The sequence below is a fragment of the Pelobates fuscus genome, chromosome 9 (genome assembly GCF_036172605.1).
Source record: "Pelobates fuscus isolate aPelFus1 chromosome 9, aPelFus1.pri, whole genome shotgun sequence".
NCBI lineage: Eukaryota > Metazoa > Chordata > Amphibia > Anura > Pelobatidae > Pelobates > Pelobates fuscus.
The window spans coordinates 125594251-125621192 of NC_086325.1; the positions used below are offsets into that span (position 1 = coordinate 125594251).

Sequence of the window (26942 nt, forward strand, 5' to 3'; positions counted from 1 at the left end):
TTTCTTGTAAAATATGAATGCTACACAACACATATCTGACTATACATGACCTGCCTACCTAACACTAAACGCCAGCTCAACTCACTCCACACAAAACGCTAAAAATTACTACTCTACTTAACTAACTGACCATCCTTTGCCTACCTATCTCCTCCATTTGACAAATGTTAAAGCGACACTTGTTAAAACGACACTTGTTAAAGCGACACATATTAAAGCGACACATATTAAAGCGACAAATGTTAAAGTTACCCTTTCTGTTCTATACCTTTGAATCGTTAAGACTGCAGCGTGACTAAACACAACTTGAGTTTTCTAGACGTACCTGACTAGCAAGATATACTCAACTAAAACTAAAATGTGTGCATGTCATATAACCGCAATTCCACTGTTATAACTTGTCTGAAAATGCATGGTTTGCCCCGCTATTGTGGCGATGCAAGCTCATTATGTGTAATCTCTGCGCACCAAAAATAAAGAATTAAAAAAATAAAAAAATAAAAATAATTAACCCTCAGGGGTTAAAAAAAAAAAAAAAAATCAGATCATAGTAAAATGTAATCCCTGCCAATTGATCACTGTAGTCAGTGATCAATTGGCAGGGAAGGGGTTAATTTTTAATTAAAATGGGTAAAGGGGGGTTAAAGGGGGGTGGGATTTTAAATAAACTTTATTTTTTTGTCACCAGGGGGCAGGATCAACACTGATCCGTCTCCCTGCACTTCACACTGAACCCGGAAGTGCAGGGAGGCGGAGGTGAGTATACAGAGCACATGTGCCCGCTCTGACATGCTGTCAGAGCGGGCACATGTACTGGGGCAGCCGGATCCGGTGCTCCCGGTCTGCCTCTAATGCAGAGGCAGACCGGAGCACCATTAACGTCACGATCGCCGCGATTGCGGCGATCTGGGGTTAATTTTAACGGGTGACGGACGAGGTCCGTCACTCGTCATTAACGCATTCCCCTGAGTGCCCCTTAACGACCTTGTCCGTCACTCGTCGTTAAGGGGTTAATAAATGACCTAATTATGCAAAATGTTTACATAAACATATACTTAGAATTCTCTCTCTCACTCTCTCTCTCTCTATATATATATAATATAGATAGATATAATTCTAAGTATATATTTATGTAATAATTTTGCATAATTATATACACTGCTCAAAAAATAAAGGAAACACAAAAATAAAAAGTTCATTATTAAGTATTTCTTCAGAGATCCATTAAGTAACATTCTTTAAGTTCATGAGAATAATCTTCAATAGGAACAATAATCAAGTAGCTAAGAATATTTGCAAAGTAAGAACAGTTCATAGTGAATAAGCATGATGGGAGTTGTCCTTCATGAGATTAGTAACTTGTATCAATGAAGGTTTGAGTAAGCAAGTATTAGTTCATTAATAAATGATTTTGTAGACAAGTAGCTGAAAGATATACTTTAAGGTTAATATGGGTAGTCCTCCAATAGTTCAGAGATATGGTCCACTTGTAAAGTAGCAAAGTATCCGTTCTCCAGTAATCCTTTATGGCATGCAGCAATCCTTGCATTTGCTCAAAGGCTGGAACGGCTTGTCTGAGTTTGTGGAGAGGCAAGTCCGGTGGAAGTAGATCCCAGTAGCTGAGCCTGTGGAGCCCGCTGTCTCGCGGAGGTAGCTCACACGTTAGCTCACACAATCAATCACCAAGCACCCTCCCTCTGTCCCAGTCTCCCTAAATACCGTCAGAGCTGTGTCAGAGGGGGGCGGGGTCCGGCTCCTCACAGCTGAGTGCCGAACCCGGAAGTGTTACTCCATGACAGTGGTGCAATGTGACGTTAGTGGATGGAGTGAGACATGATGCCCTAGTGTTATGGACAGAAGAATTAAACCAAAATGGCTATTTATTAATGTCTATTTATTCTGTGTAAAAAACTGGCTTCTAGAGTAAAAGCTTCCCATCCCCCCTCTGTGCGCTCAGTAACTGTTTCCTCTGCAAATTCCTCTTTAGCCGGGGCAGCAGCTGTCTCCTTCCCTGCTACCTCCCCCCCCCCTTCCCATCTGAGCAAGCCTCGTGTAACAGCTTATTTTATTAACTCCTCCCCCACTTCCTTTGTGCAACTAAAAGCTCTAAAGAAACATGCCACGTGTAGTAAAATGGAGCTGGGATACAAAGAAATGTCATGTGATGATGCTGGGGTCACGCCCAGTAGGGTGGGTTTAGACAAGACCCCCCCATAGACTGTTAACCAATTGATGAATGAATACTGTATGTTAATTGTGATTCTGTACATGACGTTTTTCTGCTTTAAAAGGGAATTGCACCCCCTGCAATAAAGGCCACTCTGGAGTTCTTTCAAACCTGCAATGTGTCCGGTGTGATTTTACTTCCAGAAGACATGTGCATGCATTAATCAATTTGGAAGGTGTAGATAGACAAATAATCAAAGTTTTCTTTGATCCAAAACAATTTGGCGCTTTCCGAACAGGGACTAATGGGTTGTGATTCTATGGAAGCTGCAGTGAAGAACGGAGGGGAATATCCAGAGACTGGAAAAGAAACAAAGAGTCTGATCACCTCTGTATATGGTAAATGAATAAATTACCTATATTTTCCTGTCTTTGGACTTCACTCCGTGTCTGCGGCCGGCTTCCTGTGGATAACATCAGACAGGTATATATATATATATATATATATATACCCATATGTCCCCTTTTTATATAGAACAATCTGTCATAATTGTCTATCTACAACCTAAATCCTGAATGTGAGTTTTATGTGTGAAAGTGTCTGTTTGAGAATCTGTTTTACTTCTTTTGATTATTTGAGGTCGGGTTCATAGACAACCCTGGCGTTTTTGGCCGGATTATATTAATTTTAAATCCTGGCATTGTTTTTATTTTAAGTTCAGGGTGCAAAAACCTGGCATTTGTGGCCGGATTATATTACTTTTAAATCCTGGCGTTGTTTTTATTTTAAGTTCAGGGTGCAAAAACCTGGCATTTGTGGCCGGATTATATTAATTTTAAATCCTGGCGTTGTTTTTATTTTAAGTTCAGGGTGCAAAAACCTGCCGTTTTTGGCCGGATTATATTAATATTTTAATATTAAATCCTGGCGTTTCTTTTGTTGGTTTTTATTTTAATTTCGGTTTTGGGAAATACAAAACTGGCGTAATTAGTTTTAGTTTGTTGAAATTCTAAAAACAACGAACACAGAGTTAAGTTGTTGTATGTGTGTTTGCGTGTTTCTATGTATGTGAGTTTATTATTTTCCGCCATTTATTTTAAGCTATTTGTGTGATTTAATTACATCCGTATATGTCTTTTTGGGTACCATATATGTTAATTGTGAACTATAAGTCTATGTCTGTTTTGTTACTTCACTCCTCTATTCTAATGAGAAGAAGGGTAAATGTTATGTAACTCCTTGCGTTTTGTTTGCAATGAATGTAGAGTTATTTCCTGTTCTTTTGTATTCTTTATGTTTCTGTACGGCACTCACATAGTTAACCTCTCTGGCTGGCTGTAAATGCTGACAGAGTTGCTTTTGTCCTCTCTCACTCTCTCTATCTAGGCCCCCACCCTTGTGTTTTCGTTAATAAGGGGGGTTGAATGGGTGATATGCTTGTGAGCCTCAGTGAGGAATGTGTGTGCTGGACAAATATTCTAGTTAAGAACTTTATGTAATCACAGGGACTGATTCTAATTTCCCTGAAGCTCAGTTAAGTAATGAATTGTAATTGCTAGAGAAAAAAAGTACTTTGATGAAGTTGGTTTTATTCTTAGATATCCAGAAATGAAGGGGTTACACTAACTTGTGAAGAGGCAGAGAGAGGAGTGCAGATTCGACCCCCTCCTTTTTTTTTTTCCTTTAGGACTCAGTGTGAAAGAGCGATACAGAAACCTGAGCCACTCCCAACTGCCTCAACTATAAACTGCAGACTATAACTACTACAGTTATTTGTGTTTGGTGCAATAACCAACATTATTTAAGATCTTGCAGATATTTGACTCCAGAGTTAAAAAACAGCACAAGAATAGTGATCTATGTGTGTTTGTTTGTTTGACTACGTTGTTAGTCTGTACTGTTTTTTTTCATTGTTTTTATGTATGTTATTTTGTGTGTATGCAATTATACAGTAAACTCCATTCCTTTTTACGGAAGGAAAACCTTGTTACTTCTGGGGTTGAATTAAAATCTTTGATTTAATTCATGAGAATGAGATTTTAATATCATGACCAAAATGGATTACTGTATATTGCAACGCCTGGACATACACGTGTTTTGGATATACAGAAGACAAAGGAATAGTATATGAGAATGGATGAGGCAGATTTACTACTATCCACAGCCACGCCTACTCCTAACGTAACATCACTTCCACTCTTACTATGTCCTTTTACTGTAGAATTGCCCAAATCCTAATGACCCATTCCACTTCATGGAGTGACTTGTTTAAGCCCAAGATAAATTGGCTGATTAGGCTACCTGTATTACCAATGTCCTCCACGATGAGTTAGCATCTGTGGAAAGTATCACTTCAGGTTGTCCCAAATTTTCCTCTGACTTAGATTTCAGTACATAATAAGGCCCATACCCATCGGCTATATGCGGCCTTGTATAGCAGGCCACATGGAATCTATTTGTAGCAAGAAAGGCTTGCCTGACTCCTCATTCCTGTCTAATATTGTTCTCTCCTGCATACATGTAGATGGCTCTCCTTGGAGTAGCCTGTTAACTAAGTCTTGCTTTATAGTTGCCTCTACCTGTCCAATCCATCTGCTAGGTGCAGATATCCTTCCCCCATTTGCAGGCCTCTAACACCTTTCTGCCTGATGGCCAAATTCATATGTCTGAACCAATCTCTACTGCTGACAAAACAGCCCTCTGCTTATTATTTCTTCTGCTCCACATAGTGAAACCTGACCAGGAGGCAAGGGTCCTAGCTAGCTTCCCCAATACCCTTACCTGAATTATACAGGCCCTGAAGATTTTGCACACCTCAATGTTTTCCCTACTCCAAGTTCCTGTGAAGTTGCTCCCAGGGGCCAGCCTGTCCCTTAAGCCATACTACCCCCTCTCTATCCTCTGCCCCGAAGCCTGTCCAAGCTCTTGCTATTCCCGAACAGGTTAAGGCTCTGGTGTCAAATGGTGCCTTGGTTCCCTGAGACTCTCCCTGCAATATCCCACTTCTCCCTGTAAAAGACTACTCCTGTGCTGGACACTGTCACCCTGCAGAGATGACATTCTATTACCTGGCCACTCTTCTGCCACTTCCCAGGGGGTGGGGGGGGGGGGGGAATGAGATGACACTGACTATTATTTTCAGCCTTTTCCTCATTACATCTTGTGGTTCAGAAGACCTGTTCCTGTTGGTGGAGATGCAACTCACCATAACAGATCTGTTCCAGATTTGCTGTCACTACAGTGGACCAAGTATCTCACCTCAACAATGTCTGCACAAGAAGCTGAGCTATAGGCTCTCACCACAGCATGCAAGACCTCTGAAGGAAGACACGCCAATATCTACTCTGCAACAAGGTATGCACTAGGTGTGGCACATGACTCCGGAATTAATCTGGAACTAAGAAGATTTCTTACAGCACCTGGCACACCAGTTAAGTACAGCATGGCTAAAAAGAGCTGATGGATGCCCTACACCTTCCTGAGAAAGTGGCCGTACTGAAGATAAAGGCTCACGGAAGACTGAACTCAGAGGAAGCATGTGGCAACTATTTGGCTGACCAAGTTGTCCAATAAGTTGTAAGTGCACTAAGGGAAGTGGACAGAAGAGTGTCTTCTGAATAAACTCCCATATTCACCATGTAAGATCCTACCCACAGACCTCAAGCTCCTGAAGGAAACACAAGCAGCTACTGACCCTGAAGAAAGACAAGCTGGAAACAGAAAAGAGCAACCCTTGCAGACGGGCTGTACCCCAACAATTTAAAGTTCTGCTTACCCAAGAACATATACTCAGCAGTGGTCAAGTGGGCCTACGGAGCATCATATCTGTCCAGAACCCTCATGAACTCTTTTGATCAATAAATACTCTGAAGTATCAGGAACTGCCTCTCTGACCAACAGTTACTGTAGATCTTGTGCCATTTGTGCCAAGGGCAACTCAGGAAGAATGGAGGAAAGCCCCAAGCATCTAGCCAAACCTCACTATCTCTTCCTGAAGAATCAAGTTGACTACACCCAGAATGCCAAAGAGTGGCTGGTTCAAATATGCACTAGTTATAGTAGACATGTTTTCAGGATGGCCAGAGGCCTACCCAGCCACCAAAGTGATAACCAAGACCACATGCTGAGTAGGGCAACCCTTTTTGAAACTCCATTCTTAGAGAGCAAAGATACTTGCTGAAGAAAATATCAACAAGTGGGTGTTTTGATGGCCATAATAATGCCTGACCACCTGCCATCGATGGAAAGCCGAATACCCCAAAAGGGGACCTTGTGAAACTAAAGAGAAACAGACGTACTCCTTACTCTGCAGCCCTCACGTCTGAGGTGCCTACGCACAGTCGAAGCTTCTTCAGAATGATCTGCTTATATTGAGTTTGTGGTGATATTAATATTGAATTTTTAAATGACCTGAGTCTGCTAGTATTAGGGTAGCATGGGATAAGATTTATAAGATTAAGAATAAGTAAATGTGCCATAGCCAAAATTATTATGTCCATACACATAATACATGACAATCACCAAGGTACTCTTGACACATCACATTCATGCTCCAGGACAAAAAGGAACACCCCTATAAAGGGCGGTGTTACCCACACATATATTAATGCCATGTTTTTTTTAAGTCTCTACACTATATTTAAACCTAAACGGTCAGCATGCGAGTCATGGAAAATGAATACCCAATCATTACTAAAAATATAAACCTAGACTACGGCATTACTATATATCTAGGGAACTATACTTGTTATGGGATATATGGTGGGATAGGGCGGTTACAAGCTACTTCTCAGATGACCTTCCATAATAGAATGGCCTTATAGATGATTTTGGCAGGAAAAAGGGAGAGTATGTAAAAATACTCCCAGACACCATGACATGCTGTACCTATATCCCAGATAATACAGGCCCTAATGGTAAGATAACGTTGACAATAGAAAAGTTAAAAAGTTTATCCAATGAACTGAAAAGGAATTCTGGGGCCACTGATCCATAAAAATTACCATCCTGATGAAAGCCCAAATATGGGGCTGAAACGTTGATTTGATTTATTTTGAACATTAAAAGTTACGTTTTAGTGATATTTACAAGTCCCTGAGTGCGGTCATTCTCTGTTTTTCTATATATTTCTTTTTTTTATTATTATTTATATTTATATATAGGTACATATATAGTGATATATACGTACCTATACGTGCTTTGGCACTCACCCCTTCAATATTCAAAATGCAACTGCCTTTGGTGCTACCGGCGTCCAATATGTAAAAATTGATGAATGGAGCACTCAAAAGGTCTTCAATAACGTGTATTTATTGTGGCAAAATTTACAACAACGTGCAAATTGTCCTGATCGACTAAACGTCGATCAGGACAATTTGCACGTCCTACGTGCATTTTCATATTGCATCCAAGATGCTTAAAATAATTGTGTATGTGAGATTGACAGACTTCCTCGAGTCCAACTCTCTGCTAGACCCGCTTCAGTCTCGTTTCCGAGCTAAGAACGTTGTGGAAACAGCACTGACCAAAGTATCCAATGATCTACTCGATGCAAAATTTTGTGTTCACTACTCTATCCTAATACCCCTAGACCTGTCTGCAGCTTTTGACACTGTTGATCATCAACAGCTTCTTCTCCTCCTCCGAAATATCGGTCTACGAGATATTGCTCTCTCCTGGTGCTCCTACTACCTCCCCCAGCGCTCTTTCAGTGTTTCTTTATCTGGCTCTGCTTCTTCTCCCCAACTCCTCTCTGTTGGTGTTCCCCAAGGTTTAGTCCTTTGTCACCTACTGTTCTCCATCTATACTGCCTCCTTTGGTAAACTCATTAGCTCATTTGGCTTCCAATATAATTTCTATGCAGATGACACACAAATCTACCTGTCCTCTCCTGATCTCTTCCCGTCCCTCTTGACTAGTGTCTCTGACTGCCTCTCTGCTGTTTCTAACTGGATGGCTGCCCACTTCCTTAAACTAAACTTGACCAAAACTGAAATTCTGGTCTTTCCTCCATCAAGTGTTGTTACTCCTGTGTCTGTCTCCCTCCAAGTCAACGGTGCTACCATCAGCTCCACCACGCATGCACGCTGCCTAGGGGTTCTCTTTGACTCCGACCTCTCCTTCAAGCCTCATGTTCAACCTATCGCCAAATCCTGTCATTTCCATCTCAAAAACATTGCGCGCATCCGCCCCTACTTAACGCCAGATGCGACTAAGGTGTTGGTCCATTTCACTGTCCGTTCTCGCCTTGACTACTGTAATCCGCTTCTTAGTGGTCTTACGTGCTCCCAACTTGCGCCATTACAGTCCATAATGAATGCGGCGGTGAGACTCATCTTCCTGTCCGCCCGCACCTCCCATGCCTCATTCTTCTGTCAGTCCCTACATTGGCTTCCTATAAAATATAGTGCTCAATTTAAAATTCTGGTTCTTGCTTTCATGCTGCTCCCACCTATCTATCCTCCCTTATACACAAGTATGTCCCGTCTAGACCCTTACGATCTGCTGAAGACTTACATCTATCTTCTTGTACTCCCACCTCTGATGCTCGCCTTCAAGATTTCTCGAGGGCTGCACCGTTCCTGTGGAACTCGCTTCCCTCCTCCGTTAGATGCTCACCCAGTCTCCACTCCTTCAAAAAATTGTTAAAATCTCCATAAAAGCGTATCAATTAAACTGTTAATAGCTCCCAACTGATTCCTCTTCTGCAACTGTCACTAGTTTAATACTATCCTTACCTTTTTGTGTCATTTTACCCCACTCCCTCTAGCATGTTAACTCATTGAGCAGGGCCTTCAACCCCTCTGTTCCGGTGTGTCCAACTTGTCTGGTTACAACTACATGTCTGTTCGTCCACCCATTGTAAAGTGCTGCAGAATTTGACGGCACTATATAAATATCATAATAATAATAACTATGAGGCAATCAAATCTGCATTGCAAAAAACTTTTAACCTTACTCCTGAGTCTTACAGGAAAAAGTTTAGGAGTATGCAGCAATACCCATCATCCACCTGCATTCTATATGTTGCACAATTAGAAACCACGTTCCAGCAATGGGTAACAGGAGTACAAGCTACTACCTATGAAGCCCTTAATGACTTAATGGTCCTGGAGCAGTTCTTGCAGACCCGGAGCCCTACTGTACGAGAGTGGATTTTGGAAAGAAAGCCAAAAAATGCTAGGGCTGCTGCAGAACTGGCAGATAACTATGCCGACATCACGCACCCACATCCAGGCATGGACTTGTGTCAGCTGCTACTTCGACCTGGAGACAAGATACAGTTCTATCACCACCTGTAAGATCTGCAGTGAGAACTTCACCGCAGACTGCCAGCATAGCTGGGGCTATGTCAAGTGAGTCAGATGCCCGCAGTTGTTTTTGATGCAACCAGATTGGTCATCTGAGCAGGACTTGCCCCACTAGGAATATACCCTCACCAGCCCATGGAGGGGCACCATCAGTTTTGCTTGTGGGTGGGTCCGTGGGGAAATGAGAGGATAACCTGCAGATTGTAATTGTGCGTGACCGAGTGACCATGGGACTGAGAGATTCTGGAGCTGCATTCACCCTGGTGCGCCCTGAATTGGTGAATACGGAGAACATAGTCCCTGGAAGAACCATGTCCATCAAAGGAATTGAGGGTGTGCGCCCCGCTGTACCCCTGGCATGTGTGTACCTTGATTGGGGTGCGGGCAAAGGTTTGCGGGAAGTGGGGATTTTGGAGGATATCCCTGTTAATGTTCTGTTGAGGAATGATTTGGGCAGGATGCTCTGTCACTATGCTCCACAGGACACTGTTTGTGAGCCAGAAGGGCTGACTGCTCCACCTAAGGTATTGTGTGAAACTTTGGGAGACCTTGTGAACTGTGATTGCTGGGTGTGGATAAATATCTACCTGTAACTGAACCAGTGATGTCTACCAAATGTGAGATAGGGGTGAGTAGTGATGTGCCTGTATCAAAATACTGTGAGGCTAGGATGTCAGCGAGTAAGGGGGAGGAGGAAGGAGAGAGCCAGGGATGTGTACCACTAGTCACAGTGGTAACATGTCAGCAGTGGGTCAGGGCTGCAGCAGGAGAGTCTGAGGGGCTATGTGAGATTGTGAGAGGATGGCCTGCCTTGGAAAAGAAAATATGTGAGTGTGTGCAAAATTCTGTATCTGATAAAGGGGGGTCAAATGTGTCCTGTGAAAATGTATTGGAAAACCCTCCCAGCGAGAGGGGGCTGAATGAATATATGTGCCTGAAGCAGATGCATGTGATGCGCTGGGTGAAAATGTGAAGGGACAGCAAGGCTATGATGGAAGGCAGAGGGTGTGTGAGCTTTACTCTGTGCCAGACTTAGCCAGATTCCAAAGTTCTGTATATGTGATGACCTGGAGTGAAAGTGAGGGGCACGGACAGACTGTTGGAGGAACCAGGAACCTTGTCAGTTTATCACAACTCACACATAAACCTAAGCAACTTTCTGATTGTGAACCAAAGGTTCAGAGTCTGATAGTGCAACAAGCCCAGCAGACAGACCCCAAAATGAAAGAGATGATGGGTGTTGATACAGCACATCTATCCTGGGAGTGTTCTATGTCTGCTTTTTTTTTTTTTTTTTTTTTTAATTCTTTATTTTGTTTGTGCATGAGGAGTTACAAGCATATATCAAGTTCCACAACAGCACACATGGATTAAGCACCAATATTGACAATGTGGTACTCTAAAGAAACTGCACTTTTTTTTTGTACGTGGTAACAATCTAGTAACAATTTTGACAAGTAGTAAAAATTGTGCTAAAACATTATGCTAAAACAGTTAGCGCATCTGTGTATCAAGTTGAATTCAAACACAATATTTATGAGGTGCAATAATAACAAGATGTACACTTCAGGTAGTAATATTCAGAGGAGTGACAAAGAAGGAAAGTGCAGGGAGGTAATAGGCGTAAACAAAGACTCGATCAGCAGGTTAGGTCGTCATAGACATTTGGCATGGGTAGTCAAGATATGCTGCACTATTTCTATTGTGTGTGGTATTGAGATAGTAACGCATTCAAAACAGGGCATGGTATAGTGATGAAGTACAGTACATTCAGGTTAAGCACACATATCTATATGAGTCAGCATTTGCTGAGGTACTGCCTAGTATAATAGTTAACGTATAGGTAACCAAGTGTGTCAGGATTAAGCTATGCTAAAGCAGGTACCAGGTCTTCACAAACTATACCCTAAGAACAAGATATGGCCGTATGTCGTGTCACATTCTGCCATTTTATGGTAGTGGAACCGACATATAGGTAACAGCTGGATCAAAGCAGTCAAGGCATGTGTTATAAAAATCAGAAATGTACAAGGCGTGTTACTGCCTTTTCAACCACTTGAAAATCAAAAACCAAAAACAAAAGAAAACCAGATGAGTTATTTTCTGTACATTAAGTCCCAGTGCCGTGTGGGTCATGGTGTATGATAGGCATGGGGCACGTATTCAGTCCGCCTTAGGCCCTCAGCCCACGCCGTTCTCGAGGCCCGCTGTCCAGTAGCAGGAGATCGCTCTGCAGTGTGTCGTGACCAGTTGTTCTGTAAGAGCAATAAGTCCAGTTGTGCGGGTCTCAGTGGTAGGACCGCTCGTCCATCGGGACATGCTCTCTTCCTCCTGAGCCGAGAGGGGGACCTCCGTCCGCTCCTCCCGCGTGTGGTAGCGCCTTGCTTGGCAGGGGTGTTTGGAGCCGCTGAGGGAGAAGCTGTGCGTGCTGGTCGGTAAGTCCCTGTCTGTGTCAGTCGGATGCGTGTATTGGCACCTATTGACTGTGGCAATAGCACCCTCCATGTAGGTCTCAGCTTTCTGTTGCTTGCAGTTGCTTTGGGGGCGCGAGGGAGAGTCCTGCCTATTTGGCGCCGGGTTGCCGGGCGTATCCATGCCGCCGCTTCTTCGATCGCCACCTTGAAGGCCTGTCTTCGGGCATGAAGTTGTGTCCACAGGTTGGCATACAGCTTGTCATAGAGCTCCTCCGTGTTCTCGGGCGGTAGGTGGAGCGTGCGGTTCACCACAGGCCGTGTCTCTCCCCCTTGTCTGAGTTGCAGGGCTGAGGTGTGCTCGTCCGCCATTTTGGAGGCCCCTGCCCCCGTGTTGCTGGTGAGGGCCGCAGGCTTGTTCGGAGAGTGCCGGGTGCTGGGATCTCTGACTGGCGGGGACCGGGATGTCCCCCAACCGTCCAAAGGGGGAGGGGGAAGGTGTCGTTCCCAGCTTGCTTGTGTATATGTGCGCCTGGCGGGAAAGCGGCCGCCTTTCTCCGCCTCCTCCTTCGGTACGCCTCAATCCGTTGGTGCGGTACCCGGTTGTCCCTGACCACGTATTCAGCACCACAGGGTTCGGGTCAGCCTTCCCGGTCCAGTGAGCCCACTTACAGGAGGGTGAGCGCACTTTATCTCGTTTTTTTCGTGCTTTTCGAGCTGGTTTTCCAGGAGCTGTTGCAGAGCACGTCTGCCCTGCTCGCTGGTCAAGCTCCGCCCCCGAGGCTATGTCTGCTTTTTTGTGTGCTTACCGCGGAGTGCTGCAGAAATCCATTGGTTTCTTCCCCTTACAACTACTATATTAGTGCAGTGGGTGTGGTTTAAGGGATGTTACCAGAGATCGATGGGAAAATGAAACAGGCAACTCAGGCATGTTTGTTGAGGATGTAGCTGGGGTATGGACTGATCAGAACCTGCTGCAGGTGTCAGGTAACCATAATAAACTGCTCCGGTGGAGCCTGTGACGAAACCAACCTCGCCACTGGGCCCTGGAGAAGCTTGTTTGCCCGCCTCCTACCTGCTGACTATGGCCCCTGGATTATTTGGGGCATATTGTATTTTATTGTGCGACTGCTGGCCCTTTAAGTACAGTGAATGGTATTTTATTGTACTGCTGCTGGCCCTTTAAGAACTGTCTGGGGACATATTGAGACTTTGGGTAACAATACCCTTTAAGACTATGGCCCCTGAAAACGTATGGACTTTTATTGGTGTGTATGGCCCTTTAAGAACCGTCTGGGGACATATTGTGACTTTGCTGAACAATGCCCCTTTAAGACTATGTCCCCAGACCTGTAAAATAACTTGTTCCTGGCTTTCCCCCCACTTGGTTCAGTAAATAGGGCTTACTGAACCAAGTACCACACAGGCGGACCACCCAGAAGCTAAAGTGTGCAGGCAATTTACCTCCCAGGCTGTGAGGTTACTGCCGGTTAATTGCACGTGGCGGCGGCCATCTTTGTTCAGTCGAACGCGGTCAGCGGTGTATGCTAAAGATTCTGTGGAACTGAAATCGGCTACACATTTTGCCGAACACCGCTGACCCTTACCTTCTCCCATACGGAACTTGCAGCTCCAGAGACTAAGTCCCGTTCGAAATGGGACTTAGTCGTTTTTTCGGCATGAAATTGACCGACCGCACAGCCCAAATCTATGGAACTGTTTTGGGCAGGAAATTGTGCTTGCGGTCGGTCATAAAGGACTTCCAGCTAACTTTTGATCCACTGGGGGGATTTGGCTGATTTTTGGAAGGGTTTATGCTTGATGTATGCTGAGTCTGAATATGCAACTTTTATTGAAATTGAATGTATGGTTTTAAAGTTACAGTGTGTGTGTAAAAACTGTATTTTTATTGTATGTAATAATTGGTTTAACTGTTTATCTGAGGGGAGGAAATGTGTGGGCTGCACCAGATGTGTGATTGGTGATTTTATACCTCCCCCTGGGAGTGTCCTATTTGCATGTAACCTCAATAAAAGCCAGGCTGGATGAGCCAGTCCAGAGTTCCTGTTTTACCCTCAAAGTGATGTGTCGTCTCATTATTGGGGGGAAGGATTCGTTGGATGCTGTTCCAGTTTGACTGCTAGGAGTGTAAACCTATCGTATGGTTTTTCCTATTCGGCTGTATACAGCATTCATATGCTAGAGAGGATTTCTATGCTTCTCAGAGTCGGTGGTTGTGGTGTCTGCTGCAGTGCTTGAAGTCCTCAGGAGCGCTAGGAGCATCCTTCAACGGAGGTACCCAGTCGGGGTGCCAGTTGATCCGTTACAGTGGTGGCAGCGGTGGGATGGCGTCCTAGTGCGAGGAGAAGCAGCTCGGAGACACTGGTAACGTTTGGAATTACAAATTGAGGGCAACGCTAGTATCCGTACAGCGCCCCTGGCTACAGCAGGATGGAATCAGCTAGTTTTCGGACAGCGTTCCATGATGAGGAGGAGGAGGCAGCCGCGGACTACAGGGAGGCAGACAGAATGGAACTCTGGTATGATGCCCTGGAAGACGCCCAGTGGCGGCGAGGTGAGAGTCTCCCCAGTGATGAGCAGCGGCTACAGAAGCGTGTGGCGATGCGGATGTATCTATTGGGAGAGCAGCCCCCGGAGGAGTGGGTGACAAGACTAGAGACCCTGGTATGGCGAGAGATCTGGCTAGGCAATGCATACCAGGCCCTCTGGTGGCATACCATTCAACGTTTCCCCTGGACGGCCGAGCACGACTTACCGGAGGGGAATGATTATGATGGCCCGGGTTTATTATGGGATGCCTTGGAGGACGATATTGATCTTGGCAGCACGGAGGGGTCTAGGTTTTGGGACATCTACGACTACCGGATGGACAGGTATGAACACAAGGTGAGCAAAGACATGACCCACCTGGTAACAAGGGAGTGGGAACTGGAGCAGGCCTACCAACACCTGCTCTGCGCCATTCAGCCACAGTCTACACTGCAAGCAGAACCAGGTCTAGAGCCCTTCAGCTGGAAGGATATCGTAGAGGTTTACTGGGAAGATCCCCAACCCCAGAGTGAGTGTCAGGGGGCGGAAGGTGTCGACCTTCCCCCCCAGCAGCAGTGTGTCCTACAGAGAGCAGAGACAGTTGGTCCCTCTCTTCAGCAACAGGACAATGTTACGGGAGTGGAGACAGGCGGTCTCCCTCTCCAGCGGCAGTGTGCGTTACAGGGAGCTGAAGGTGCCGTTCTTGCTCCCCAGCGGCAGTCTACGGTGCAGGGAGAGGAGCCTGTTATCCCCTCTCCCCAGCGGCTGAAGGTGTGTAAGGGAGAGGAGTTTGTTATTCCCTCTCCCCAGCGGCAGCGCAGCTCACCAAGGGGAGACAGTAAGCCCCTCACCAGCGCAGATGGGACCGTGGTCTCTGCGCCCTGCCTACAGGGAGTACATAGGGTCAGCCCTGCTCCCCAGCGGCTGAAAGTGTGTAAGGGAGAGGAGTTGGTTACCCCCTCTCCCCAGCGGCAGCTTAGCACACCAAGGGGAGACAGTAAGCCCCACACCAGCACAGATGGGACCGTGGTCTCTGCGCCCAAGTTACAGGGAGCGGAAGGGGCCGTCCTCCCTCCCCAGCGGCAGTGTGATTTGTTGGGAATTGGGGGCCCAGTCTCCATTCCCCAGCGGCCGAGGGATGTGCCGGAAATAGAGAGCTCCGTCTCCATTCCCCAGCGGCCGAGGGAGGTGCCGGGAATTGGGAGCCTAGTCTCCATTCCCCAGCAGCAGAGTGTCCCGCAGGGAAGAGAGAGCCCAGTCTCCTTTCCCCAGCAGCAGGACCATGTATTGGGAGTAGAGACAGTCGGTCTCCCTCCCCAGAGTATGAAAGTATGCATGGGAGAGGAGATTGTTACCTCCTCTCCCCAGCGGCAGGGTGTTCTAATGGGAGAGGAGCTGGTTACCACCTCTCCCCAGCGGCAGCTTAATGTACCAGGGGGAGACTGTAAGCCCCACAACTGTGCAGATGGGACTACGGTCTCTGCACCTACAGCACAGGGTGTAAGGACAGTCAGTCCTGTCCCCCAGCAACAAGGCTGCTTAGCCAAAGGGGAGACAGTCGGTCTCCCCCTCCAACAGCGGAACTATGTATCCAAAGGGGAGACAATCGGTCTCCAACAACAGAGCTGCGCAGCTAAAGGGGAGACAGTCGGTCTCCAGCAACCAGGCTCCAACCCGACTACTCCCGTGGTAGTGCTGGCACCAGGGCAGAGTACCGCTGGCCTCTGCCCACTCAGCAACCCACCAAAACAGCCTACCAGTCCCCCACACAGCCGTGGTGAGGCACCTGGACCTGGACAAGTTTTTCCCTTACTCAGGTGTAATAACCATTTATTGTGGGTGGGCTGTACTGCTGTTCCTGTTTTGTGGGTGGGCTGCTGGACTAACAAGGGCACTGACCGGCAAGAGGTCAGGTACCCTGTTAGTCTGTTTGGAAAAGGGGAGAAATGTGACGAAACCAACCTCGCCACTGGGCCCTGGAGAAGCTTGTTTGCCCGCCTCCTACCTGCTGACTATGGCCCCTGGATTATTTGGGGCATATTGTATTTTATTGTGCGACTGCTGGCCCTTTAAGTACAGTGAATGGTATTTTATTGTACTGCTGCTGGCCCTTTAAGAACTGTCTGGGGACATATTGAGACTTTGGGTAACAATACCCTTTAAGACTATGGCCCCTGAAAACGTATGGACTTTTATTGGTGTGTATGGCCCTTTAAGAACTGTCTGGGGACATATTGTGACTTTGCTGAACAATGCCCCTTTAAGACTATGTCCCCAGACCTGTAAAATAACTTGTTCCTGGCTTTCCCCCCACTTGGTTCAGTAAATAGGGCTTACTGAACCAAGTACCACACAGGCGGACCACCCAGAAGCTAAAGTGTGCAGGCAATTTACCTCCCAGGCTGTGAGGTTACTGCCGGTTAATTGCACGTGGCGGCGGCCATCTTTGTTCAGTCGAACGCGGTCAGCGGTGTATGCTAAAGATTCTGTGGAACTGAAATCGGCTACACATTTTGCCGAACACCGCTGACCCTTACCTTCTCCCATACGGAACTTGCAGCTCCAGAGACTAAGTCCCGTTCGAAATGGGACTTAGTCGTTTTTTCGGCATGAAATTGACCGACCGCACAGCCCAAATCTATGGAACTGTTTTGGGCAGGAAATTGTGCTTGCGGTCGGTCATAAAGGACTTCCAGCTAACTTTTGATCCACTGGGGGGATTTGGCTGATTTTTGGAAGGGTTTATGCTTGATGTATGCTGAGTCTGAATATGCAACTTTTATTGAAATTGAATGTATGGTTTTAAAGTTACAGTGTGTGTGTAAAAACTGTATTTTTATTGTATGTAATAATTGGTTTAACTGTTTATCTGAGGGGAGGAAATGTGTGGGCTGCACCAGATGTGTGATTGGTGATTTTATACCTCCCCCTGGGAGTGTCCTATTTGCATGTAACCTCAATAAAAGCCAGGCTGGATGAGCCAGTCCAGAGTTCCTGTTTTACCCTCAAAGTGATGTGTTGTCTCGTTATTGGGGGGAAGGATTAGTTGGATGCTGTTCCAGTTTGACTGCTAGGAGTGTAAACCTATCGTATGGTTTTTCCTATTCGGCTGTATACAGCATTCAAATGCTAGAGAGGATTTCTATGCTTCTCAGAGTCGGTGGTTGTGGTGTCTGCTGCAGTGCTTGAAGTCCTCAGGAGCGCTAGGAGCATCCTTCAACGGAGGTACCAAGTCGGGGTGCCAGTTGATCCGTTACAGAGCCTTATCCTCCAACAGTATAATTTCACTGTCCAGCACAAAAAGGGCAGCTTGCATGGGAATGCAGATGGTCTGTCTCTGCAGGGGGAAGTAGAGGGTTAATGGTAAACAGATAAATCAGCCTATGGCTGAATATTTCTGTCCACCATCTTAAGGGGGAGGTGTCATGCCAAAAAGCATGAGTTGGTGTTTGATGTGTCTTGAGATATGTTAAGAGTTGTTTTTTTGTAAACCTTGGGATGACATTTATTGTGGTCTTTGATCTTGCACCAGGCCTAGATAACTGACCTTACACATAAAAATAAATCAAACCCCACGCAAAATCTGTGACACGAACTCTCCATATTACACACCAAACTCAGAAGCCTGGAGCAAGCCAAAACCACTCACATACTTCAATGCTATAAATACAATTTTTTTCTCGCAAGGGATGCAAGGGGGTGCATTATTAGCCGCAAGACTTAAAGCATGTATGGCCTACTTTAGGATAGCATATATCATCACGGCAACAAAACAGAAACTCACGAACCCTCAAAATATAGTTGATGCATTTGCAGATTACTACATCAAACTCTATAACCTTAGGGAAGACCCCGCGATCATACCGCCATCTACGCAAGACATTCTTACTTTTCAAGCACAAACCGATTTACCCAAACCCTCACCAGGGGACATATCCTCTCTCACCACACCATTTACTGCCCAAGAATTAGACAAAACAATCAAGCAGCTTCCTAAACACAAGGCATCGGGCCAAGACGGCTACACCAACTTTTATTATCAGACCTTTGCCTCCGTCCTAAAACCACACTTATCCACACTCTTCAACCACTGCTACTCACAAGGAACTCTGCCCTCGGAAATGTTAAAAGCCCAAATATCCACTCTCCCAAAACCAGGCAAATCCCAAACACAGTGCCACAATTTTAGACCCATATCCCTACTGAACGTAGACGTTAAACTTTACGCTAAACTCATAGCCAACCGGTTGTCTACCATTCTCCCCACATTAATACATAACGATCAGTCAGGCTTTGTCAAAACGAGACAAGGTTCGGACAATACCAGAAAGATTTTGAACATCCTATCCTACACACACACAACAACAAGGGACAAGGCCTTCTCTAAGCACTAGATGCAGAGAAGGCCTTTGACAGGCTCAATTGGGACTACATGCAACATGTCTTAAGGGTGTTTGGCTTCACTACGCCCATAATCTTAGGCATTATGGCGTTATACAATGCCCCGACGGCTCAGGATTCCAATGCGGGCTTCCTCTCCACCCCATTCCAAATAACCAATGGCACACGCCAAGGGTGCCCTCTGTCCCCACTATTATTTGTTCTATCTTTAGAACCACTGGCACATATAATTAGACGCCAACCCGACATTAAAGGCATGACGGTGGGCAAGTCTGAATATAAACTGTCCATGTTTGCAGACGACATTCTTTTAACATTAAGCGGCGTGTCCTCGTCCCTCCCCACTTTGATGTTGCTTCTAAAACATTACGGCAACCTGACATACTACAAACTAAATCGAACGAAAACTCAAGCACTACCCATAGGCCTTCATAAAGATCTCGCTCGGGAACTCACCAATACATATGACTGACTTGAGGTCTGACTACATCACCTATCTTGGGGTCAAAATCGCGCCCACAACTGAACAACTATTCCAATATAACTATAAACCACTCCTAAACCTATGCAAATTTGAGTGCCTACGGTGGAAGCCAGTTAAACTGTCGTGGCTGGGCAGAATCAACACGGTAAAAATGGTCCTCCTTCCCAAACTGCTGTACGTTTTCCACCTCCTACACCTACGGGCTCCACCAATGTTTTTTAAAACACTTCAAAAGGTGCTATCCTCCTATATATGGGACGCTCACAAACCCAGAATCTCCCAACGCTTTCTCCAGAACCACCTGATGGATGGTGGAGTGGGACTATCAGATATGCATACATACTATTAAGCGGCCGTATTAGAAGCGGTAGTGAAACTACACACCTTCAAAGGGGTCAACATGGAAGTTGCTCAAATCACTGGCACATCAATAGTAGACACACTCTGGACACCCAAGACACTACGCCCCAAGAACATAACAATCTTCCCAACTATACTACACTAACCCTGCATCACTGGGATGTGATACACCAAAAACAAACTGCACCCCACAAATATCATCCACTTTCCCCGCTGACAGCCCTAAAAGCGGTTTCACCCTGGCTCTCGCTGAATTCCTGGGTCAAACTAGGCATAACTACACTTGAACAAGTCCTCCATTTGAACGGCATCAAACCCTTTTCAGAATTGCAATGGGAATTTCACCTACCTAATTCCTCAGTGTTTCTGTATATGCAACTCAAAAGCATTATACCCACCCACGTCTCACACGATACTACAGTACGCAATCCAGACCTACTGGACCTAGAGGCTCTATATGCTGGCGGGGCCCATCCAAATCCAAATCCCTTGCCTCTTGTTATAAAACCCTTCTACGAGCTTCACCGCCTCCACCCCCCACATTTGTGACACAGTGGCTAGCAGAATGCAAAACGACATCCAACATGGAAATAAAAACGTCTCTAAATGCACTTAGAGGGATAACACAGTGTTATTTCCACTTCGAAGCACATAAAAAAATGTGTGTATAGGTGGTACCTAACACCCCAAAGGCTTCATAAAATGTATAAAACGGTTGTAACGGATCGCCTGGCACCCCGACTTGGTACCTCCGTTAATGGATGCTCCTAGTGCTTCCTGAGGACTCCAAGCACTCTGGCAGACACCACAATCACCGAATCCGAGAAACCTTTAAATTCTCCCAAGCATATGAATGATGTAGACCATTGAATAGGAACCATACGAATAGGCTTGTACTCCTAGCAGTCAACTGGAACAGCATGCAATAAATCCTTCCCCCAATAATGAGACGACACATCACTTTGAGGGTAAAACAGGAACTCTCGACTGGCTCATCCAGCCTGGCTTTTATTTCCAACTCACACATACAGGCCACACCCAGGGGGAGGCATAAAAGAACCAATGACATAGATGTTACCTCCCACACATCCCCTCCCCTTAGTGTGACACATAATCCCATTATGCATACAGTGTAAAATATACTTTTACACAACTTTCATAACTTTAAAACCATACATCACATTCACATAAAAATACATATCCACAATCAATCCATTCAGGGGAACAACATATTAAAAAATGGCATGAATCCGACCAGGGGTTCAAAAGTTACTAAAAGTATCTTTTGTTCCTTTCTGGCTGGCAGAAAAACATCCCCACAATGCACCCTGGTTTCCTCCCTTCTGCCCTGGAGTTAATTGGAGAAGTAATCCAATTACCCAGGACTAAAGGCAGACTCCATTAACCACATGGTTGCAAAACGACATAAAACACTTTAAAATGCATAAAGTCACATTTACACATAACACACAGACATTTCACCTATCCCCAGATAGCTGGGATCTGCACGCACAAAACTATCGAATAGCGCGCAGATCCTACTCACACAGTACAATTGCCATGGAGCTAAAGTCTTTCCCATAGTCTTTCATTATATGAATAGGCTCCATGGTATGGCTATCTGGGGTATCACATTCCCATAAAGTCTGGTCCATAGTCCAAAGGCAAGAGGCGGGCAATCAGCCCCCTCCAAGGACACGTGGCGAGGTCGGTTTCGCCACAACGGTCTCCCCACACTGCTGGAGATGTGGAACGGAAAGTGGAACGATGACTCATATCTGGTGGTCATGTCCACGTATCCGTCCGCTATGGCATGAGGCGCAAACTATACTGCAAACCATAGGCATTACCACGCCACTCCTAGGCATACACACAGGTATATTTTTAACATACCCCAAACATATAACAAAGCAGGCAAAAATTATCATGGCACTAATAGCGCTAGCAGTGAGAAATCTAATTGCGAACCACTGGAAGCTACCACAATGCCCCTCTTAAACTCCTACTGGCCAAAATACATCGATACTATACCCATGAGTGCTTGTCCACTCAAACGGCAGCACACAAGACACGACTCTTGTCCACCTGGGCCCCATGGGTAGTGTATTGGGAAGGGCAATTTACAAACCCATCCTCCCCGCCCCATGAAAGAAACCCTCTTACCAACCCAACACCTCCAGATTCTGATTCGAACTAACGTAACAAGGAAATTAACGCAATACTGGAACAGAAGGAACACAGGATATTTCATCAACAGGAAGAGGTTAAATAAAAAGAATTTATTATAAATATATAAAAAAAAACTTCAGTAAATAAAATCACTGATAAAAAACAGTAAGCTAAATATGCTGAATAAGTCCTCAATCTTGTGTGATGTCTGGACATCACACAGGATTGAGGACTTATTTAGCATATTTAGTTTACTAGTCTGGACATCACACAGGATTGAGGACTTATTCAGCATATTTAGCTTACTGTTTTTTATCAGTGATTTTATTTACTGAAGTTTTTTTTATATATTTATAATAAATTATTTTTATTTAACCTCTTCCTGTTGATGAAATATCCTGTGTTCCTGCTATCCATTTACAGGGTTTTGTGTCCCCTGACTGACACATACACCAATATACTCAGAGCCAGGGTCTAGGCTCTGAACCAGGTGAGCAGTTGTTTTGCACACTGTCACCCCCCATTGCATTATCTTTACATACTGCACCATATTTGGGTTTTTTCTTTAAGGAACAGCGTGACACTCTTCCATTGTAAGGTTTCATGTTATCCCAAACACGCCAGCCCAAGCGATCTGAGCCTATCTTGCTAAGGCTCAGAACCATTTGAGTGGGTCTATATTTTATATCACCACTCTATTATAAATTTAAACGTATTACACGATATCGCTATTTATTTCATCCCCATCTCTAGGTTATTCAAACAGCCCAAGAGTGGGGTGAGTTATCTCACTTTGAGCGCTCCACCTATTGACTGGTGTTGGTTTATCCACCACTCAGTCTATCACTATATATGGAATTCTCTGCCTGAAGAGGAGGTTTCATCAGAGTCCATACATATGTTTAAACAGCAATTGGATAAATACTTCCAAAAACATAACATAATTTCTAATTAATGGGGTAATAGCTGCTTGATCCAAGGAGACATCTGACTGCTATTTTGGGGTCAAGAAGGACATTTTCCCTAGTTTGTTGCAAATCTGGAAGCGCTACAGACTAGGTGTTTTGCCTTCTTTTGGATCAACAACAAAAACAAATGTGAGGAAGGCTGAACTCTTTTCAGCTATGTAACTATTTTATTGGATTTCTCGTAAAATGTGTGTCTGGACCAGAGGATGGAATGGGCCACTCCCTGAAATGATAGTTCTTTAATCGAATGTCTGAGGCATTAAGTTTGGTCAGTTTGGCTGCTGTGGGATTTGTCTTGTGTTGGAGCTCCATTTTCCTCAGGGCTGTCTGTAATTCTAGTAACCGTTTAATTGTTTGTCTTATTTTGTGTGTGGTTGCTTTGATAAAATAACCTGGTAACCATCTTGCGGGCTGCCCATACCATTGTGGGGTTAACGTCTTGTGTAACATTGTGTTCAAAATATTTTCGTGTTGAATTTCCAATCCAATTAGAGGAGTATGTCAAGGGTGACTAATGTCAGCATGGTCCAACCATGTAATACTGTTAATGTCATAGTGGAGGACATTGGCCATTCCGGGTCCATTAAATAAAATATCATCTATATTGGAATAGGTGTCATGGGGTACAGAGTAGAATGTGAAAGTCACGTGTGTCGGGATGTTCGAGACACCATGCGTCAAGGTGTGTCCTAAGAATGTGAGCATAAGTTTGTCTCATGACCCTCTACTGTGCGACCGCAGCACTCCCCGCCTACAGCTCCTGTTAACTGCCGGACACGGTACTGCAATGAAGTCTCCTCCACCATGACCACTCCCCCCCCCCCCCACTGTGCCCATCAGAGTAGTGAAGGAGTCTCAGAACTGGTTTGTTTGGTGCGTAAATGTTGAGTATGTGGAATCTGGTGGTGTGCAATGTGCCGTGATGGTTACATATCAGCCCTCCAGGTCTACTTGGGATCCAGTCACCTGGAACGGGCTTTGGTTATGTACAAGGATAGTAACTCCTGCGCGCTTGTGCATTGCTCTGGCCACATAGGTCTTGGTATATATTCTATCTAGCAGTCAGAAGGTGGCTGACCTGGGGAGATAAGTTTCTTGTATCAGGGCAATGTCGGCCTTCTTCGCCTTCAACTCCTTTAGGAGAAGTTTACGTTTGGTACGCAAATTCAGGCCTTTAATGTTAAATGAGAGTATCTTTAGAGCCATGACTGCGTGTCATAGGTAGGCGGACTATCTGCCACTATGTGTAATGCAGTCTATATCATAGGGTGGGGAAGTTACCAGGAAACTAGGATTAAGATACTTCATTGGTGATTTTCTCTTTTTGTTATTATTATTATTATTATTTTTTAGACTATTTGTTACTCATTTTTGTTTTTACCCCCTTTAAACATTCAAGTGGGTATCCCCCCTCCTCCTAATCCCTGTCTCTGGGTACAGACCCATCTGCTCTTCTGACTTACAGTACACGATGATGTCAGGTATCAGGTGTCTGAAGAAATCCTCAATTTTCTGTTGAAGTGGGCCTTCATTTGGTGATTCAGAGAGGCCTCTAATGTGTAAGTTATTCCACCTGGAGCTGTTAGATAGGTCTTCCACCAACATTTCCAGGTTGTCTAGCTGCTGCGCCATGGAGTCAGTGTTGGACACTACCGTGTTGTGGGCTTGCACAACGGACTCCACCCGCTGCTCAAGTTCGGATGTGCACGCCCCCAAGGCGCGTCCCCAGCGAGGTAGGCTTTTACATCTGTCAGTTTAAGCAAGATTTGAGAGGTTTCTCCCATGTGGGTATCAGTGAAGTCGCCCGAGGTAGAGGCGGGTTAAAGCGAGCCTTGTGGACTCACGTGGCGGCTGCAACTGTGTCAGTTACAGACAACGGGTTTTCATCCCGCTCTGCACGCTTCTTCCTCCGTAACCTGCGCTGGACATGGTAGGTGTGTTTTAAGGTGTGTGTGTGGTTCTGGATGCTGCAGGCAAGTGCTCGATTCAGTGCGGATGGTCAGGAGCTTTCAGGATTTGCTGCCATCTATTTCCAAGGCCAAGCCACGCCTTCTTCTGGTATATTTCTAATTAGGTCATCATTCAAATTCCTTCTACCAAGGAGGTTCTAAGTTCTTTAATCCAGGACTCACTTAGGACTTGGCAACATCACCTCAGAGATACATGTCTCAGCACTCTCTGATCTCTCTTTAAGTGAAAGGGCTTTGATATGGAGGAATCTAAATTTTGGTTGGCTGTATTTATATGATCCCTCAGTTAACCATTGCTCCTGTGAACATCTCACCCCTTTTATACATGAGACTCTATGCCTCCACAAATGCTTAAAGGACCACTATAGTGCCAGGAAAACAAACTTGTTTTCCTGGCACTATAGTGCCCTGAGGGGTCCCCCAACCTCAGGGTCCCTCTCCCGCCAGGCTGGATGGAGAGGAAGGGGTTAAACATACCTCTTATTCAAGCGCCGGGCGAGGAGCTCTCCTCCTCCTCTTCAGCTGAATGCGCATGCGCGGCAAGAGCCGCGCGCGCATTCAGCCAGTCTCATAGGAAAGCATTTACAATGCTTTCCTATGGACACTGGCGTCTTCTCACTGTGAAAATCACAGTGAGAAGCACGGAAGCGCCTCTAGTGGCTGTCAATGAGACAGCCACTAGAGGCTAGATTAACCCATTTATAAACATAGCAGTTTCTCTGAAACTGCTATGTTTATAAAAAAAAAGGGTTAATCCTAGCTGGACTTTGCACCCAGACCACTTCATTAAGCTGAAGTGGTCTGGGTGCCTATAGTGGTCCTTTAATATTAAGTTTGCTCTATCGGTGACATTAGCACTGGGCAGAAGGATATTAGATCTTCACGCACTATTTTGCCTAAAACCCTTTACTGTCTTTCACAATATAGAATAATCCTCAATGTGTTACTGAATTTAGTCATAAAGTGACTGCTTCTCTCCGTATTAATGCAGACATTTTTTTCCAGTTCTAAAAGTCTATTGATTGGAAGGGAGACTCAGTAATGAAACTCTCTCCTCTTGTCCTAGATAGATGCCTTAAGATCTATTACTACAAATTTGCTATATGGCTTTCTTCTGATATTTGCCTCTATTTAAGACATTAGCAGATGGATAGTATGGGCTATTTTTAGGCTACTAAGCCTTAGGGGTTACAGTACCTGAAAGTCTGTTACCTCTCCACTAGAGCCATTTCTCACTCTTGAGCATCAGTGACCAAGTTTCCGTGGAGCATATAGGTTAAATTGCTGCTTGATCGGCAACCAATACTTTTTTTCAGACATTTTTCTTTGGTACATTTGAATAGGTCAATTTGGTAATGTGGCAACAGTGGGCAATCCGTTTTTAATTTCCAATCTCCTTATGTGGTGTATGTTTTCACTTTGCATTCATAATTTGGCAGTCTTGTGTATTTCTTTCTCTCCATTAGTTATTGCTTGGATATTACTCATTGTGCTGCCATGAAATTGCCAGGAAAAAGGAAAATGTATTCCTACTTACTGTCATTTTCTTTTCCTGGTCATAGGCCAAAGATCCTGCCCTGGGAAATTGCTGGAAACAAGACAGAGGATGGGAGGGGTAGGGGGTGTTACTTATACCTGTTTTAATTAGGTTCCTGTCTAATTAGGGATAGGGAGGAGCTACCCATTGTCTGGCCTATGACCAGAAAAATAAAATTACAGTAAGTAGGAATAAAATGTACTTTATTTGTGTGTGTCTGTGATTCCATACACATTTCAAATTCAAGGCTACCCCCACTCCCAATAACCAAATGTCCTTACTAGACAAAGTCTCTTTCCAAAACAGTGAAGGAATATTCTCAAACAAATGTATTTGGTTGTTAAAATGCAAAAAAAAAAAAAATATATATATATATATACACACATTTTAACTCGAAGGAAATATAAACGTGTTTTCTCACCGCCAAGTGTAGCAGAGACCAGAAGGTGGGTACCATACTTCTTAATTATAGTGTCTATGATCTGTTGAGAGGTTGGCCTCCGCCCAAGAAGTCTCAAACTGCGCTGGAACTCAGGCATGAGTGGTAAGGGACTTTGAAGAGGCTCCTTCCGATCTACTGCCACATTCCTCACTTTCCAACGAGCAAACTCCCTT

General features: G+C 45.0%; 1 protein-coding gene across 2 annotated transcripts in view; it reads right to left on the reverse strand.

The window, feature by feature from the left end:
• BRINP1 (BMP/retinoic acid inducible neural specific 1) overlaps positions 1-26942 on the reverse strand; it is a 754539-nt gene that overhangs the window by 574592 nt on the left and 153005 nt on the right. For both annotated transcript variants that reach the window (XM_063432378.1, XM_063432377.1), the window contains one exon: positions 26749-26939. In XM_063432378.1, coding sequence (XP_063288448.1) covers positions 26749-26939 — 191 coding nt within the window. The remainder of the gene's footprint in view (positions 1-26748; positions 26940-26942) is intronic.